The sequence below is a fragment of the Cyprinodon variegatus genome, unplaced genomic scaffold, assembly GCF_000732505.1.
Source record: "Cyprinodon variegatus isolate N-32 unplaced genomic scaffold, C_variegatus-1.0 Scaffold154, whole genome shotgun sequence".
NCBI lineage: Eukaryota > Metazoa > Chordata > Actinopteri > Cyprinodontiformes > Cyprinodontidae > Cyprinodon > Cyprinodon variegatus.
In genome coordinates this window covers 433,183-453,142 of record NW_015150607.1, presented here as the reverse complement: position 1 = coordinate 453,142, position 19,960 = coordinate 433,183, and the positions used below count along the sequence as shown (strand labels likewise).

Genomic DNA, 19,960 nt, shown 5'->3' with positions numbered 1-19,960 from the left:
GAAGTGAACAAGCCTCTAAATAAATGGTAAACAGTCATACAAAAATGTCAATACTCAATTGTCTGACCTCTCTGCATCAGTGCCAGTTGAAATAAATAAAGTAAATAATTTTATTAAGATACTTGTAGAATAGAGAATCGATATCTCTATACCATATAATAATAATGATAATTAAAAAATAATAATAATTGAACTTTATCAATCTCAAATTGGAGAACTTTACTTTTGCATTTAACCATCCATTTGGGAGCAGTTTGGGGTTAAGGGTCTTTCTCAGGGACTCAGAGTGCAGGCTGTAGTGATCGGTACTTGCAACCTTCTCAGAGCACAAGCACACTGCTCTAAACCATGAGGCCAACACTCCCCTGATGCTTTTTTCATAACAAACTTGTGTGAATGAAAATTTTCTAAATGTGCTTTTAGCTGTCCTGTGAATTGTTTAGTTATATAACCACTGTTGTCCCGTTTCTGATACCTTTAAACAGGTATTACCATTCCACTACATTTCACAGTTCATCTGCATTTCTTGTTTTTGTCTCAGAAGCAGTATGATTGCCATCTCCCCAAACATTTTCCTTTGGATTAAGGTCTAGAGATTAGGCTGCCCCTATCCCCTATACCCAAATTGTGATGCCTGACCTACTATGCCATACAATGTACTTGAATTACTTAATTAAGCTATATTTTACACAAATTAATTGTTTAGGAGTTATTTGACTAATTGATTTGACTCAGAAAGAACAATACTACTTTAATTAGCCCGTAAAAAGTTTTTCCAATTTGTCTTTATGCCATTATCTTCATTGCCGAGAAGATCACCTTTTCATCTTTTCCTATTTCAAAGTGGGACTTTGCAGAAGCTTCTTGCTGTCAGCTTCACATGGGCTTTTCTAATAATCAATTACTCATAGCTTACTATAGAGCTGTTCATTAGCTGAGTCTTTACCATCTTTAGCAATTTTTAAAACTATTGAAATGAAAGTCTTTCTCATTTTGGTTTCCATTTGAAAATATTTGTAATCATTATATTGTATTGCTTATTAATCCTTTCACTTTTGAATCTCTCCTCTCCACCTTTGACGCCTTTTAGCACTTTTGCTAAAAAAAAAATCTTCAAGGAAAAGATTATCCTTTGTATGGTTTGGCTCCTTTTGACAGATGTCTATATGTACTGTAGTAACTTTCTCTCTTGCATCAGTTTCCCATCTATGGAGAGAGATTGATCTCCCCCCAGTGGTTTAAACTGGAACAGTGAAGGAGGGGGATTTTAAATCTATTTTAAAACTTTGAACTCAAACTGAGAATCTACCTGAGTTAGCAATAAATCTGGATGTACTTACAGTTTTCCAGACCTATCACAACTTCAGAAGACACGCGAAAATAGACACTTCACATAATCTCAGCCACTGGTGGCTTCTCTGTATTGATTCAGCCTATCCTCGGGCCACACAGTGGCAGGCTGTGTGTTGACACATCTGAGGACTGTTCCCTCCAAACCTCCTACATACCCTTTTCTCTGTAAGAGACCCTGTGGCCTGCAGCCTGGGGAGAGGATAGGAATATAAAAGCGGCAGGTCCACAGGGCAGACATCAATCAGTTCCTCTGGGAAAATCATGCACTGGTTTCACAATAAAACACACAGCGCAAAAAATAAAATAAAAATAAAAAAAATGCTGAGAGACAGTTTGACTCACAAAGCTGCATTTTAAGACACCTGGTTGGATCGATATTGGTGCTGGCTGTGCTGTGCTTCAGGTTGAAAGCTCACGGAGCGATTCAGCTCGAGATGGTGGCCAGGCACAGCCGGGGTCAGACGATATGGAGGGAGGAAAGGAGGAGGTGGAGGAGGCACCAGCTGCCAGTCATTTCTAAATGGGATTCAAAACATGCTACCAAGCTGGACACAAACTAACACTTTATCCTCTTTTTTTTCTTCTCCTTAGGAGCAGTTTGAGTTTGCTCTGACAGCCGTGGCAGAGGAGGTGAATGCCATTCTGAAAGCGCTTCCTCAGTAAAGACCTACACCTCCTCCTTTCCTCTTCTCCTCATCCATCTCAGAGTGCCGGTCTTCTCTTCCTACTCATCGCAAACATCCCTCCCCTCTCGTTTCTCTTCTATTGCGACAACATCTTACAATACTGTATAGTGAATATTGTGCGAGCTCCTTTCTTATTCTGTGATTCCAGAGTTGGACCATTGCTCTGATTACCTTTCTAGTTACTAAGGGAAATGGAGGTGGGGTGCTTGGATCAGTGTTCCTACTGTGCAATTTCTGAAAATGAATCCATGGTTCTCTATGCGGTGTTGTTTTTCCTGAACATTTGGTTTAAGTGCCACTAATGAGATGTGTATGTAATCTCATGTGAAATTTACCAACTGAGCTCTCAGCGACTAAAAACAGTTGAGGGACTGCACCTACTGTTTGTCTGTCAGAATTTGTGTGTGAAAAAGGATAATGGTAGTGCTGACTCTATTCTTATTGTTTGTTTTGCTGACAGTGCTAAACACTTTAATATTCCAACATCCACTGCTTCAGTGGTATTTAACCCCTATTTGGTCAAACAACTCAAACTTAAGTGGATTGTATTGGGACTGAATGTAATAGACTAACACAAAGTAGTACACTACTGAGAAAAAAGAATGGAAAATGAACATTCAAATTATTTTATTAAAAAATGCCTTTCTGTATCATTAAAAACTAATTAGTTGTTTGCACAACTAATAGTTGTCCTTTCATGAAATTATCCCACCTGAGCTATTGATCAGTGCAGCTCAGCCAGAGTCACCATGCCCCCCTAGCCTGTTAATTTAAGCTGACAGCCATGTCTCTGTTTTTGCATTGGGCCACTCAGATGATACTTTCCTGAATGGCGTATGTAATACAAAGATATACAACACTTTTCAGTTTATTACTGTTACACATTTTCATCATTGTTTTTCTGTTTTTCTTTCATTTCAAATGTTGTGCTACAATTTGTTGGGTTATTACATGATGTCCCAGTAAAAAAAATTAAAGGTTGTAGTTGTAAAACAGCAAAATGTGAGAACATAGAAATACTTTAATAAGACATTGTTGGTAAAATGAAAGCTAAGAATAGTACTGACAAGCTGGAATCAGGGTACTAGTATTGTTTTCGCTGTGAGAAATAAAACCTCTTCAATGCTGCAGGTCTCAACTCTTAAATGATCAGTCTAAGAAAAACATAGCATTTCTTTCCTGTAAATCTCATCATACTGTACAGATTCTGTACCCCAGTTGAAGTGTTGTTACTGGATCTCTGTAAACTTTTTCAAAGTGAACTTACATTTCTCCTCTGTGATGAAAAGAAGCTAGTCTAGTATATATATTCATCAGCATCACATGGTCAGATGTTGGTGTGCATGGGTGTTGTTGTGACTTTGGATCTCGGACCCTGACAAAAAAAAAAAAAAAAACGTCACAGATTGTAATAATTGCAACATATCACATCGATTTCACATTTTTTCTTCAGTGCGTGAACATCTCTGTGAATAATGAATGTGAAATATACTAAACTGGGATAAATATAGCCTCTACTGAAAAATCCTATTATTCTGTATCAATAGTAATAATTATATATTTAGGAATAAATTATATAGGGATTTGTTAGATTTGTCCCTCTATTGCTTGTATATTGTGAAATATTGTGCAGAAAATTTGCTCTATAGACACTGAATGACTTAATAAATCCTCATATAGTGCTATCTGAAATACACACGAAGAGCCTCTGTGAGAACTATATATTTTGTGTGAGAAGTAAAAGAGTGATTTATTCAGATTGATAATAAATCTACTGTACTTTAAAACTATACTCCTCTGCTGTGCACCATGTGACGTCATTTCTGATACACTCACAAACTGTTTGACAGACCACTGAAGGGGTTGGATTGAATACTAGAAGATGATGCGGAGTGATCCCTGGGGACGCTGTATCTAGGAAACACTGGGTTGAACTGATGAAATGTTTGTTTCAGCTTAAGAAAAAAAAAACCAGGATGTGAAATCAAATCAGTCTTGTTTTTCCGCCCAACAGTGGTGTCAAAAGTACACACATTTTTTACTTAAGTAGAAGTATAGACACTGCAGATTAAAAATACTCTGGTAAAAGTTGAAGTATCAACTTGACCTTTTTACTCAAGAAAAGGTGAAAAAGTATGTGCTCCAGAAACTACTTAAAGTATAAAAGTATGAAGTAACCTTTAAAAAAAAACAGCCAGATGCCACTATATGAACTGAAAGCTCAATTATTTGACTATTTCGAATAATTCTTTGAGATAGGGCCAAGGATGAGGGAGGTCTTGTTGGTCACCGTCTCCCGATACGCTCTCGCCTGTGTCCGACCTTTCAGACATTTCAACATCTTTTTCTGAATCCGACATTGTAGCCAGCTTGCTTCTGATGATTTCCTTTAGCTAACCAATGAGTGTTTGCGTCATATGACTCATCCAATTACACTAGTTTTCACTAGATATGGATGGCACTAATGACCTGCATTGGATGGCGCACATGACGTGAAATTAATATTTATAAACATTAAACCGAAGCCAAGAGTAACGAGTAAGGTTTGTTTGAAAAATGTAAGGAATAGAAAGTACAGATACTTGTGTGAAAATGTAATGAGTAGAAATGTAATGGAGTAAAGTATATATACCAAAAAAGTGTACTTAAGTACATTAACGAAGTATTTGTACTTCGTTACTTGACACCTCTGCCTCCCAATGATGGCTTGTTGACTATTATGCACTAATATGTCATTTTAACTGCTAGAACGGCTGTTGTTCTTAAATGTTATCTACTTTTAATATTTTCCCAATATCAGAGGAAAATGTATTTGTTATTTTATGTTAAGTTCCTATCCTGAAATTGGTTGTTTCAATGTTTACAGATTACGGGTGACATGCGGCGTGTTTAAAGGGAGAGTGTGTTACTAATTTGGGTTTTTACTATCAAAAGTCAAACATTTCTTTCATATTTACATACTCTTCTAAAATCTAATAACAATTGCATGTTGATAAATACGTAGGAGGCTGTGCATGTATTGCAAGAAGCAATGTGGTGTCACCATTTTGATTACAGTGGCCGAAAGGGGACAAACTTGTTAGCCTTATGCATTTTACTTATAGACTACATGTGAAAAGCTGTTGTCTGTAGAGAACTGTAAAACACTCAAAGACTCAAAGATTTTTCCATTCACAATTTTGTGTTGAAATGGAAGACCAGCCATACTCTTTGCCCAGAGAGGGAAGGGAAATTAACAAGAAAAGAAAGAAAAGTAGTAACTGGGCAAAAACAAGAAGCTACATTAGCGTAACCTAATACAGGTAGATCCATTTCATGAGGGAGCAGGGCTTAGAAACTGATGCAGATGCTGCAGGATAATACAATGTAAAAGTGAGGTTTATTTTACTATCATGTTAGAAACAGGGCAGTGCACTCCAGCAACTACTCTGTCCTCCCAGCAGAAATGGTTAGTTTGTTTGGCATCCTACAGTAGCATGCTCCATTGCACCGGTATCAGTTATTAATTGCTCTTATTCTTCACCGAAGTCACAGATGGAGGACATACTTGTAAGTTACTGGCACAAATAAAAAAATGCATTATTATCATTCTGCATCTTATCACCTGATGGGACAGTTGAAGTCGAGCAAAATGTATTACAGTTGGCGGCTTCCACTGTGTTCATAACGCCTGCAATGGCGAGGCATCAGAGCGTGCTTCTTGGTCATTGGTATTTAATTTAGCACAGTACTATATGGGGGTAAATCACACTGGGGCTTGATTTGCAAAATAATCGTTTGTTGCAGCCCAACTCTACTTTGAAATGAACTTATGATTATAAAATTGTGAAAGTCTCTGGTCATGCACACAGTTTTTATTTTCTCTTAGACAAATGTAATTCAGGAGTAAATATACAGTGAGGAAAATAAGCATTTGAACATCCTGCTATTTTGCTATTCTCCCACTTAGATATCAAGCAGGGGTCTGAAATTGTCATCAGAGGTGCATTTCCACTGTGAGAGACATAATCTACAAAAAAGAAATCCTGAAATCAGAATATATGATTTTTTTTTTAACAATTGTTAAAGATAGCCTGTCTGTGTCTACACCTTGGAGTTTTCTTTCGCCTGATCTTTTTCCTGAAAAGAGATAACTTGGGAAAAACTCTTTAAATAACACTTCATAACTTATATGTATTGAATAACCATGAGACATGACAACGGTTTTTGATAGAAATTGTAATCCGACTGAGATCAGAGAAGTTGCTTAGATTTACAGAAGACAGCTGCACACCCCTGACGTCCTGTATTGTGCTGCAGAAGTGCAGTGATTCAGCAGTTGGATTATTGCCTCCAAATGATCTTCACCGCCGCCTCTCAATCACACTGAACTGCAAGCGAGGGGAAACACGTTGCTACACTCTGCATTAATGCTATTTTATCCCTTGTCGGCATCTGTACTTTCAAGATGGCAGGCTTTCATGGAGCTTTGCAAACGGGTGGCCAGCCTCATGTATAAACTAACATAAAGGTATTCGCTAATGAAAATGTACCGGATCATTATTGGAGGTAATAATACACCAACAATAACACATGTAAATGCAATCATCAATTTCAGGCAGTGAAACAGAGAAATTGTTACACAATGTTCCTTTAAAACACATCCACACTGAAATGTGTTAATTTATCTATTATAAGTATAAAAATCCATGACTTCATAACTGCAGTTTTCTCAAATTGTTTTAAGGCATACTATTCAACAATCATACAATCTAACTTCTAAATAAGTAAAAAAAATATATATATCTAAATCTAAGGTTATAAGGTTTATCTGATTTAATGTCAGATAATGAGAAAAAATAATTGGTCTCTATTCAAACAGCTTAGGAATCATCTGGTTTCAAATGCAAATTTAAAAATGAAAAAATCAAAAGCTGTTTATCAATAAATTAGGGCATGAAGACTCACCATCAGGTTGCAGAGTAACCTAGTAAAGTGAAAAACTTGAACAAGAGAGCACAAAAATGATTATATCACAAGTAGAAAAGTGATTTGAAGCATGTTCAAAGAATATATAATTTCCTACGCTCAACCATAAGTGTGTGGGGTTCTGATTCAAATGCATATTCATGTATGTGCTACCCGCTGACATGTCCCTCCCTCCCCTGACAGTTCTAATAGGTGGGAATCAGGCTTTATGCACTTCCTGAGGTCTTATTTGCATATGAGTCACTGATGAGCTGCCACTGCTAACCAGCAATGCCAAACCAAAAGGGCCTATTAATATTCACCCCATTCAGCTTGTAAAGCACACAAACCTAATCAGCTTAGAAATTACTGTATGGAAACCATAATTACGTATGTTTAATTGCTTATCATCTGATGGGTACAAGTTTATTAGAAATTGTATTCATAGTAATTGCTTCCTGAGGTATGTGGTTAGATACAATGGCATGGGATATCCTGTCAGCTCCCATTTGGGAGGATTAACGGAAGAGTCACAAAATTAGAAAATGCGCTTTACAGTCTTTTGGAGGGTTGTTTAAACTTAAAGTGATTTTTAATTTAGGGGATTTTGCAAATTTAATTTTAGGCTCAGATTAGTCTATATTGTCAAATGTCTCGTATTCTGCATCTTGGTCCAGCTAAAGAGTGCTAAAACACTATGGGAACCAGAACCTAGAGTCATTTCCATAAGAAAATAGCTGTTTATGACAAGAGCTGCCACCAAACTATAAAGACATATAAACTGTTGAATTCTGATGAAAGAAAAATAAATGTTCATAGAAAATTTTAGGAAACAGCCCTTTAAAAGGAGGATTTTGTTCAGAATCTCAGAGTCAACGAATGATTGAAGCCCTGAGGAAGCAGATTAGCCTCACTGAGCTTCCATATTGCCAGGAACATCAGGTGGGCCTTGTAGAATACCTCCTTCACACTCACTGATCGTCCGCTATGGTTTATTGTGATCAGTGTAGGCTCTACTTCCTTCTGATGCACTTTTAAATTCATGTGGTCTTATGAATTAAAATAATTACAGGCAGCAATTTTATAGGACAATTTTAGGTTAGATTAAGTATTCAAACAAAACTGTTGCATATTTATTTGACGATTTTACAAACAATCAAAACATAAGTCACTGCATTTTCTTTTAATATTAAACACTTAAAGAGTGGCTGAAAAATGTATTGGCATCCCTAATAACCCTTTATTCTAGCCATTCATTTTGGTGTTTAGAGGGCCTGCTCCACTGTTACAGAAATAGTATATCTGTGACTAATTCTCTTTTAATGACCAAATAGTAACATAACTCAGCAACACTGAGTCTCCACCAAGGAGGATTCTGTCACATCAGCATGCTGGATGCTCGAAACTGAAAGATACGTTTACCTTCTGATTTATTCAACCTATACTTATCTGACCAACTCCTATAGAAAACGGAAATGTCATCACTAGACGGTGGATTAACAATGAATTAATAGCAAGCTTAACTCATTATGACACACTCTGAGTTTGTTTAGGCAGAATACTGTTAATTCATTAAACATTTTAATCTGATAAATTGTCCCAGTTTTAAAGTAGCAACTCATCCAACCAACAAACACTTTTCCTTCCATCCGAATTTGGAAATTCACTCTCCCTTTCTGCCCATCATTACTCTAACCTGCGATGCTGACACACAAATAAGGACCAAACCCACTTTTATACGCAAATAAAAAAAATTGAAAGATAAAAAAGGAGCATTCAAGGAAAAAAATGCAAAAAAAGGGCATGTTTAAATTAAATTTCATGATCATAAAACACATTTCTTACTGTCTCTAAAGGTTGTAGGAAAAACCACATTATTGGTATTATGTCCGAACAGCGTCCAGGGGTCTCAAACTGGTTCCAGAAAGGACCGTGTGGCTGCAGGTTTTCATTCCAACCAAACAATCGCACACCAGACTCCAGTTATCTCATCAACTGAGTGCAATCTGAACATGATGACTTGATAAGATGAATGGAGTCTGGTTTGCTATTGCTTGGTTGGAAAGAAAACCTGCAGCCAAACAGCCCTTTCTGGAACCGGTTTGAGACCCCTGATCTAAACAGTCTGCACTAAAATTCATATACATGTTTAAGGAAAGTGATTGTCTTTTATACCTATAAATAGGGGTTTTATACATTTATTTTCAATCCGACATATTTTCTCTCAGTCATGCAAAATAAGTGCACAAGAACATACAGCTCTTTCCACACCAAACTTTTGAAAACCTTTTGAGCATGCCAGAGTTTCTAGATGTGAACTGAATCCAGGACCCCAAAACCATACAGTGATGTCGTTACAACTGCCAGTCTCAATGAGATTATTCTGAATCTGAACCGACCCACCCTATAGGAAGGAAGAGAGGATTTAAATCTAAAGATTAAATAGTTTGAAAATGTTTCATGGAGTTATATGGAGTAACAACGTGGTGCTGATGCACAACTAAATTTGAATCAGCCCACTTGTGGAGAAAGACTGCCCCATAAACAGTTTAAGTTTGGCCAATCTAAAAATCTCCGTGTGAAAGCCAACCATGACAACTGAAGGCATGAATCTTCTCACTATAACCATTCCCTTGACCAGACCATCAGTGTGAATGTGCCTACGTGCTGGGATATAATCTGGAACACTGACTTTACCAGATAAGTTTCATAACCTCACACTTGATGCTGGTGTCATTGTTTACTTCCCATCCAACTGGCTGACTTTTTTTTTTTAGCAATCATAAATTATCACATTAGCTTTGGACCATCTCTGTTATGCAGCTTATTCAAAGATTTAACTCCAAAGGCTCAAAGTTCTGCCAATATATTAGAGATTAACAGTTCAGCTTGGAAATTACACTTCATGCTGTTCTCAAAAAGTTAGAAAACAAACCACTGGACTTTGTTTCCATGTTTGAAGACGTTTCGCTTCGCATCCAGGAAACTTTTTCAATTCAAATTTCAGAAATAGCATTGAGTTGCTTTATACAGTAGCCACACAAAGCCTTGTTTTCGCTTAGACAACATACAAATTGAAATGGACAAACGGGCCCATCCCTTTGGAATGGTTTTTTTTTTTTCTTTGGCTTCTTTTTTTAGCATGCAATGCCCCATACCTGTCTATGTCTCTGAAAAGGGAAGGGTTGTTAAAGGGAATTGTTGGCCTAGCTGAATAGGTGGGATCTTCTGTTCCCCTGTAACGGAGTCAGGGTTGCGATGATAGTGGGAAGGGATTAACTCAATTGAGTTTTTCAGAGACTCCAGGAACATATGGATTTCCTTGATGATTTGACAAGTGCCCAGTTGGGGTAGCCACAGGTTTGAAGAGCATCTTTTATTTGTTTCTGTTCTTTGTGCTTCCCTTCTGTTTTAGTAGGGACATGCTCAGCCCGGTGTTGTAAGCTTCTGAGGACAGAAAGTTTGTGTTCCAGTGGGTGGTGTGAGTCAAAAGACGATATTGGTCTGTGTACGTGGATTTCCTGTACACTTCTACACTTGAGGTTGGTTTTTTTTTTTACTTTTTTGGAATGACTATGACCTGGATGACTGAGAATCTTTACCAGCATACTTCATGCTGTAAATGAAAGTTGGCTTTTGTGAGAATAAACTCAACTTCAACTGAAATGATACCCTGAGTGTGACTTCTCATCTACGGAGCTTTCAACGCTTGGCAGGATTTTAGCTTAAAAAGTGTGTTTTGCATTTAAGGATGACAAATGAACAGGAATATAGGGACTTTTAAACCCAATATACAAGATAATCCTAGTTAATTTATAGGTTTGTACTGTCTGGTCTTTACACTTTGGGCTCATTAATGGTTTATTACTGATTCTGAAAAACATCTGAATTAACCTATAAGGAAAAAGATGCTAGATTTTGTAATATTGGTAAAAAAAAAAAAAAAAAAGAAAAAAAGGAAGAAGAACAAGACAAGACAAAGACAGATATCAAATATTTTATTCCAAATAGCTGTCTATGATGGGAGGGTTTAGGTGTAGGAATAAAGTACATCAAAGGATTTACATTGTCTAAGTGTGCAGCATATCTTTATGTGCTTATGAGACAAGTAAACAACAAACAACAGGCTTAAATGTTAAAATGTTATTTATGAAAGAGATATAAAAAAAATCATCTTCCTTTGGTCCAAAACCTCCACCAACAAATGTAGTCAGTCTAGTAGGCCCAACAACAGCTATAACACTATCACAATATAGAGATAAGACAACTAAACTGACATTTTTGGTATTTGAAATCCTAAAATATATCATGCAAAAGTATGATGTAAAAAGTAATTATGTAAAAGTATGTATTAAGACAAAGGTACAAAGCAATGTAGTAAGAAAGAAAAACAGATGCATGTACATTTTTCTTGTTTGTTGTGCTGATTTGTTTTAATTTTAGAAGAAGTCCAAGATGACCCTTCTACATGTGGATATGAAAACATTCAGAAGATGCACTGATCTGATCAGACCAAACTGAGCTTTTGGGCATATATTTAATGCTACACAACCCCCAAACCACACTGTTCCTTTGTTACATGGCGATGGAAACATCATGCTGTGGGAGGTGAAAGCCTTGTCATAACTGATAAGAAAATGGGGGGAGCTCAGTATAGGACAGTCCTGGAGAAAAAAACATTGAACGCTGAAAAAGAAAATGTAGCTGTGGTTTCACATTCCAGAAGGATAACAGCCCTAAACATCCAAGCGGACCTGGAATATAGTGGTTTAATTTAAATCCTGTTTCTGGGCAAAATCTAGACCTACATTCAACTGATAATCTGCAGTAATACATAGTGGTTGTCACAATACCAACATTTCAAACTTGATATAAATACCCTGAAAAATATTTAATACTTTATACTAATTTTGATACAAATAAGATATAAAATGAACAATAAAGGAATAAAAATAATTATTTATTAACATAAAAAACTCTTCGTTTTTCAATCTCAGCGTGGAATGTTCTTTCTCAACAGAATCACAGATGCTAGCTTAAAAAAATACAAAATAAAAAAACCCAAGTAATATTTTAAGGCCGATTGGTATTTTATTCTTTTATTTTGCAAATAAATCAGAAATATAAAATCAATTATAAAATGCAAGGAAAAAAAAGCCATGCCGTGCCAATTTAGTATTGTATTCTGATACAGAGCTTGAGAATCGATGCTTTTTGGAGTATATAAAATGTGGAAAGGTTCAAGGGGAATTAGTGGTTTTACCAGGTTATAGGGTTTAGGCTATGTATAACCCTCTGCAACTTCAGTCAGAAAGAGAAGCAGAGTGCTTAACATTTGAGCCACGTTCCGTTTTTGGCTTCAGGTCCGAGCGGCACTTTGGCTTATTGAACTTAAAAAGAATAAATAAAGGACAAACATGTCCTTTCCCTGAGGAGTAGTGTTGGGGAGTCCCTGAGTGTTTGCTTAATGGGATCCGGTCCAGGGTTCTCCACAAAGTAAAGCCTGTTTATTTTGTCTGCTTATGTTGTTTGGAGCGAGTGGAGAACAGAATGCAGAAGCTGCTCCTCTCATGTCTGTCCAGGGCCATGATACCTTTGATCTTATTAAGGAACAAACAAGCTTTTAAAGTCTACTCCTTGAAAGGCCCTCTCCTCTCCCTCCTCTCATTGCTGTCCATCAGGAGGCTTTACATTTCAGAGAAAAATTATTCTGCATGAATAATGTTTTTTATTCTAAACTAATTTGTGACTTAAAGTGTGAATTCCCTCATTGCTCATAAGGAAACCTAGCTTGGTGCACAAATAAATAAATATTGATATTGAAAACAGAGCAAATATAAACTTTGACTGTTCTGCATTATAAGCAAAGCATGGCTAATATGGAACCCAAAAACACCACTTTAATGAGAGGCATCCAAATAAAAAATGCTTTTTGGGCTTTAATACCTGTTTTTAGAATAGAATTCAACTTTATTGTCATTACACTCTCACATGTACAAAGCAATAACATTCACTCTCTGCATTTAACCCATCCCCTTCGGGAGCAGTGCACTGTCATTGTGCGTGCGGCACCCAGGGAGCAGTGTGGGGTTAAAGGCACACTATGCAACATTTTTCAGTTAATTAATGTGTTCCATAACGTTATGGATGATTAAATGAGTCATTTCGGGTTGAACAAAGGTATTCTCGGCCGCCCTGGTGGTCTGTGGGGGAAATACTGCACTTGCAATTGCAGGAGCACCGACCCGCACCCACAGGCTCAGAAGTCTCGTGAGAGTCAGTCTTGCTTTACGGCGAGAACTGCTACACGCCCCCAGTTAAAAGCATTCTCGTTGCTAGCACAGTGGCAATCTTTGTGCAGTTATGCTACGTTCACGCAAATCGCGTCTGCTGCTTCATTTTTGCTGCTTGTACCAGTTAGTTCTGACGCGCGGCTGAAGCAGCTTTGCTGCTCTGGCTGCGTGGTGCAAAAGTGTGTCTGAGGCGCATTGGGCGGAGCTTCACTATCCTTTCTCTGCCTTGCAGCTGTATTTGCTGTGATCAGTGGGAATAAAGTAGTTTTAATATGCGTTTAAGTGAGAAAATACACCTGAAAACGTAATCAGTGCAGTCAGTTCATTCAGATTATTATCCTGCCTTCAATATTTTTTCTGTCGGAGCCGCTCAGACCCCCACATACCAGGGATGTGCCGACAGTATGGATCCCTTCATCAGCAGCGGTTCACCGCGGCAGCTGGTAGGTGTTTTTCATCTAAATAATCCAAACTGCATATTCTGCCGGCAGATTTCTGCATTTTAAGTTAATTTAGGCGTCAATAAACTGTTTAAGAGGAGTGATCATCAGCGCTGTGTCTCTCTCCCTGCGTTAAACGCACCCGACGCGCTGCTTCAGCTGCTCAGACGTGCTGCGCCTGCTGCTCAAAACGCGCCGCGGGACCTTTTGCTGCGCCTTGACGCGCGTCAACCATTGACTTTGCATGTAAACTCGCTGCTTCTGTCGCGCCAGCTACGTCCAGTGTGAACGCAGCATTAGTCATTCGCTGCTAAGCTCAAAACAACCGCGCCTGGCTTGACGGAGAAAACAGGAGAACAGCTGAGCATATTTACGACAGTGCACTTTTACTTTCGTCCTCTGGGGGGAGCCTCGCTGGAAAAATCAACACCAGTTGCATAGTGTACCTTTAAATGTTTAGCTCAGGGACCCAGAGTGGCAGTCCGTGTGATTTGGGCTTAACTCAGAACCTCTGGGAGTCAAGCACAAAGCTCTAACCACTAGGCCACAACTCCCCTAATTTATTGACAGAATGTAACATGTACGGTAACTCTGAAATTCAGATTCAAAAGTGTGATTGGCCCCACTAAAACGTCAACAATGGTTCATACATATTTGGAAAAAAATGTGTAAAATCTGAGCAAAGAATAAAAACAAAGATTACTTATAATTAAAATATGTATGATGTCAGAATGTGATGAGATTTTTTTTTTTTATTTGGTAAAAGATTCCAAAGGTGTGCTACTAAATACAGGCATATGACATAGGTCATATTGCTGCTTCATGGGATCAATGATCCAGCCATGATATTTAAAGAGATCCGGTAAAAGGTTATGAGACAAAGGTGAGGAGTCACACTCAACATCTGTCTGAGCATGAAAGCCAAAGACGATCAGTGGAAAAATCTTCTCTCATTACCCTTCTTGCTTCCTCCTTTAAGATTATTAATGGGCCCACAACAGCCCCAATGACATTTTACACAGTTTCATCCCTGTACCATCATGCATCTTGGGGATTGGCTGGCATTTGGCTGCAGTGCTTTTAATCAGAGTCTGGAGCAGCACTGACCAGCACGACTTCAATCCTGCTCTCTGTCACTCATCGTAAGTGAGTTTATCAACACACATCTAATCGCCACTCTCCGCAGGGACTTTAACCATTTGCATACTAAGATTGCTTTTTTTGCTCGGGTGAGAACGCGGCTCTTTTGCATAATTATTAATGATAAAGAGAGGGTGAACAAATGTGTCAGAAGGTATTAGCATTGGGTACACAACTGGCTGCTGAAGGATCCTTTCGGTGACATGCCGGGAGGAAAAGATGAGGGCAGAGGTTAGCAAAAGTAAAGAGCAGGACTGTCAAGGGAAGCACTTTTGCATCAAGACATTGGGTTAATTAAAAGGCCAATAACAGAAAATATAGACAAAGTGAGACAGTGTTTTAAAGAGAAGCCCCACTGAGATTAATGTTGGGTGTCAAACAGGAAAAAAGTCAGCAGTGTTGATGTCAAATATAGTACATTGCATAACACTCACACCTTTTGAACATTTCAACTTTTCATCACCTTAAAAACACAAACTTAAATGTATTTACCGGTAATTGGGATTTTGTGGGAACGACCAACAGACTGTGGTGCATTATTATAAAATAGAATAGAAATTATACATGGCTTTAAAACTATGCTTTAAAACCTAACGCATATGATATGATGAGCATTTGTATTCAGTTCTCTTTCTCGTAAAACCCCTAAAAAGATTCCAGTCCAAATTAAATTGTTTTCTAATCTGTGTGATTTAATCTCTGTGCACATATATATATATAGAACACAGGCACCATGAAGAATCATGAAGACCAAGAAACATGAAGACACATCAGGAAAAGGTTCTAAAATAGTTCAAAGATGAGATGTAAAACAAAATCTGTTTTAAACATCTCAAGGAGCTCTGTTCAGTACATTATGTGAAAATAAAAAGAGCTTTGCCTGAACTTGAGATGTACCAAGACATGGGCATCCACCTAAACCAGGCAAGCAGAGCATTAATATGGCAAAAAGAGTGCATGACAACTTTGAGAAATCCACACCTCAAGAAGAAAGGCGACATAAATAAGCCTCATTTACACTACCCCTTTGAAAGTGTACATGGCACATAAACTGAACCGGACCATGCCAGAAACCAAAACAGAGCTCAATCTGGTACTAGTTAAACAGTAGGACTCGGCATGGGGATTGGTTATCTGATAACAAAGAGCGCATAAGCAGGCCGCGTCATCTCCCATTTACAGTCAACTTACCCATTTTTGCAGGTTTTCTGGCATGTCCAGCTTTGCAATTGACAGATTTCTTCACCTGTTCCCAAAACAAACTTATTCTTAGCCTATTAGCAATATATTTCATCAAAAGAGCGTGTTGTTGAGACCGAGGCTCGTGAAATTTGGGCGGAGGATGCCATCCAGGCACTTAAGTTCGGGTCATCACCATTTTTTTTTATTGTGTAATTTCCGCCTTGAGAGTTGTAGTATCGTGGACAGCCGATAGGAGGCAAGGAACCATGTTAGCATAATCTTTAAATGGTTGTAAGAACCAAGCTCGGCATAGGTAACTGATCCAAGCTCGCTCCGAACTCGGCATGGATCAGTTTCAGAGGAGTAGTGTTAATAGCAGAATTGTTGATGTTCATGTGTGCAGTTTACCACAAGCAATAAAAACCCAGCTTTCATTCTGCTGGTGCAATTTCTTGGCGATCAACTGAAATCAATTCAGTTCTGGTTATTGGTATATTGCCAATTCACAACACACGTCGTATTAAGGAACTTAACAAAAACAAATAACAAGTCATATAGTCAGACTAGTTAAAAGTTTTCTATCTAAGGTAAACCAGCTGGTTTTATCGAGTCATTGCCGTTGTAGGATTTGTACTTTCTGGAAGAGCATGTGGCGACAGTAGCTATGACTTTGCATTTTGTAGTTGACTTTACTGTAATCATTTGCACCAAGGATACAAGCAGCAACAGAGGAGAGGAAAAACTCCCTTTATCAGGGAGAAATCTCCAGCAGAACCAGGATCAGTGTGAGCGGCCTTCTGCAAAGGCTGATTGGGGATTCAAAGAGACAGAAGCAGACAGAAAGGAACATAGAAGCACTGATCTATAAAATCTTTTGGTATTTGAGAAGATAACAGTAAACTACATATAGACACTGTAAAATCTGAGCCCATAGCTAGGTCTGGGAGAGAAAAAGGAAGAAGCACTGAAAAACAGGCCCGACTCTGTTATAAGTAATGGATGTTGTTGATGGCAGCACCCTAACTGATACCTTCCTCCAGGATGCAGTGTTGCCAACTCAGCGAATTTGTCGCTATATTTAGCGACTTCTCAGACCCCTCCAGGGACTCTTTTTCAAAAAAGCGACTAGCGACAAATCTAACGACTTTTCTGGTGTCAGTGGCGGCTTTTGGAGACTCTTACGTGAAAGCACGTATCGTTCTTACTCTTGTCTTCCTGCGACAGGTGCTGCCGTGGGGCGCCTACCCTAGCCCAACCCCATTCTCTTGCTTCCACAGGAGTCCCTCCCTCTTAGCGCTGCAGTCAGAGCCACAGCATGTTTACCCTCAGTGTCCAGACTGCAAATGAACCGCGCGCAGGTTGATCACATGGTGCCGCCCCGATCTGGCTTACATTCAGGGCAGGTGCGAGCGGGATGTAAATGTAAAATGTTATTTGGTCAAAAAAAAAAAAAACAGAATTTGAAATGTTTTATCTTAAATAAATAATGACATTTGATTAACACAGCCACAGTCACTTAATCACCTTGTCCATTGCGCTTTTCCTCTCTAAGATAATGATTTGTAGACTCATTAGTGGACCACAAAGGAAAAGAGAAAAAGTTAAAAAAATAAGTTGGAAAAAAAAGAAAAATTGTAACTTAGTGTATCTTTATGGTTCATTTTGCCGATCCCAAGCCCGGGTAAAGGAGGAGGGTTAGTATTGTAATAAAATAAACATTGATTTAAAAAATAAAATAGATAAAAAATTATTGACAGAAAAAGTAGCTCTATATATTCTGAGTGTTTTTACTCTCTTTGTCTCTCTCTAACGACGTTATTTCTCCCACACGCACATCACACCATGTGGCAGATTATGCAAATCAGGCAATGACGTCATTCAGCAACTTATAGCGACTTATAGCACAGCCAATAGCTACTTTCCTTACTGAGGAGTTGGCAACACTGCCAGGACGGTGTCACAGGGAAACAGAGCACTAGGTCAGATGAAGCTACCACAGCTGTGTTTCCATCCAAATGTTATGTAGATTTTAAGCAGACTTTTAAAAATTCAGAAAAAAGACAACACATAATAGATGTGTTTCCAAGCATAGGAGTTAATTAACAAGGGAATGGTCTGCGCAGGTTAGTCATACAATGACGATATGCTTGGCTGTAGTAAGCAGGAAGTACAGTTAGCAAGCAAGGACGGACTACAGCTCAGTAGTTAAAGAATGTTTTGCAATCAGGCAAGTTTTACTTGATCATGTCCGCTACTGTTACTGAAGGTTCATGCCATTCTGAGACATTGAGAGAATTGTGATTCAAATGCTGCATTCAGGATGCCAGCAATAGCATATTCGCTGCGTCAGAACTTCTTTAAAAAAAAACACCTTAACTGAGCATTAAAACTGTTTTGTCGATGGATATGAATTTTGCTGTTCCTTCAAGCTCTACTACTGCAATACTTCAAAATGTGCACACAAAAAAAAATGCTGATGACATTAATGACTCCTATTATGACAATGGAACATAAAGTTAGTGGTTTAACTAACAAATACTACAAAATTCGGATCATACACAACCATTCTTTTTGTAACTTTGCCCATCCACCACCATTAGTAGTCACCAAACAGGAGGAAAAGCAGAAACGAGTCTGAGAGCATGTTTAATTTTTTCAGTAATATTCACCCTTGTATATCAACAGAACATATCTTGCAAATGTAACATCAACTTCGAACACCTAAACCTACCTGTGCGTGTTTTATATATTAGCAATTTACTTCTGTTATTGATTCTTCTTCTCCTGATGTCTCTAGGCTTGGGGGACACTTACATCACTGGCTCCACTATCTACTTAATATTACCCCTTTCCCACTGGCTGAGAAATCCATTTAAACCTGGAAACAGGTTGGCAGTGGAACAGCTCACTGATGCTTGCCTACCCAGGTTAATTGTTGCTGATCGACATGCTGTGGGAACACCAGAGCTGGGTTGAAACAATGTGTGATATGTGGTATCACGTGTCCTTAACCACACCAGTCGCATCTGATCTAGCAAGCTGAAGCAAATCTGTTTACATTCAATAAACATGGATCAGCACTGCTACGAGGGATTCGGACAGATAAGAGCGAAACAATAAAGCATACAAACTACGACCTGGCTTCCTTACATGCTGCTCTCCATTGTTTAATTTCCTGATTTCTGTGACTGGTGACATCATTAACGTTAAGGGAGCCATATGCCAATTGTTAGCAGGGCGACACGCTATTTTCAGTGGGAAAGAGGCTTTTTGTAATAAAAACTCAAGATATCAATTTCTTTTGATAAATAACAAATTTGACCACATGTTTAATGTATGGGATGTAAATATGTTAGATTTAACTGACTTTTGTTTTAATGAAACAAAAAACATTTTTTAATACTTTTCTAGTTGTTATTCTAAATTAATCATACAGTTATTAAGAAACTGTGGCCAGATGCAGCTTAATAAAAAAAGTCAAATTGTAAAGGTAAAACCCGCTATGTTTTCACATTGCCGTCATCCATAAACTGAAGGCATAGGGAAGTTTCTTCTCTGGCTAAGGGGAGTTCCTTGGGATTCCTATTAACTGGTTAATGCAAATATTTGTGCTCTAAATCCTTTCAGTGAAAAAGGGACTTTTCTTCAGATTTTCTGCTAGTGGTTTTCTCAAAACTACCTACTGCAGATTTCAATTCCAGACCCTAATCTGAATAGGAAGCTGTAAAAAGACTGGAAATTAGATGTTCCTAGATGCTGTTTATCTAGGCTGGCTGAGTATGAGCTCCTTTCTGTGAACTCATACTTGAAGGAGATTCTACAAAGTGTTGACGAAGCCAAACAACAATGCACATCAAACCCACAATGTTTTATTTGTCAAAAAAAAAAAATAAATAAAAAAAAAATAAATAAAAAAAAA

At 38.1% G+C, this 19,960-nt stretch overlaps 1 protein-coding gene across 2 annotated transcripts in view; it reads left to right on the top strand.

The window, feature by feature from the left end:
* Positions 1-3,418, top strand: part of ptprn2 (protein tyrosine phosphatase, receptor type N2) — a 195,764-nt gene extending 192,346 nt beyond the window's left edge. For both annotated transcript variants that reach the window (XM_015377467.1, XM_015377466.1), the window contains one exon: positions 1,945-3,418. In XM_015377467.1, the coding sequence (XP_015232953.1) occupies positions 1,945-2,016 (72 nt within the window). In that variant the 3' untranslated portion in view covers positions 2,017-3,418. The remainder of the gene's footprint in view (positions 1-1,944) is intronic.
* Positions 3,419-19,960: the final 16,542 nt, after the last annotated feature.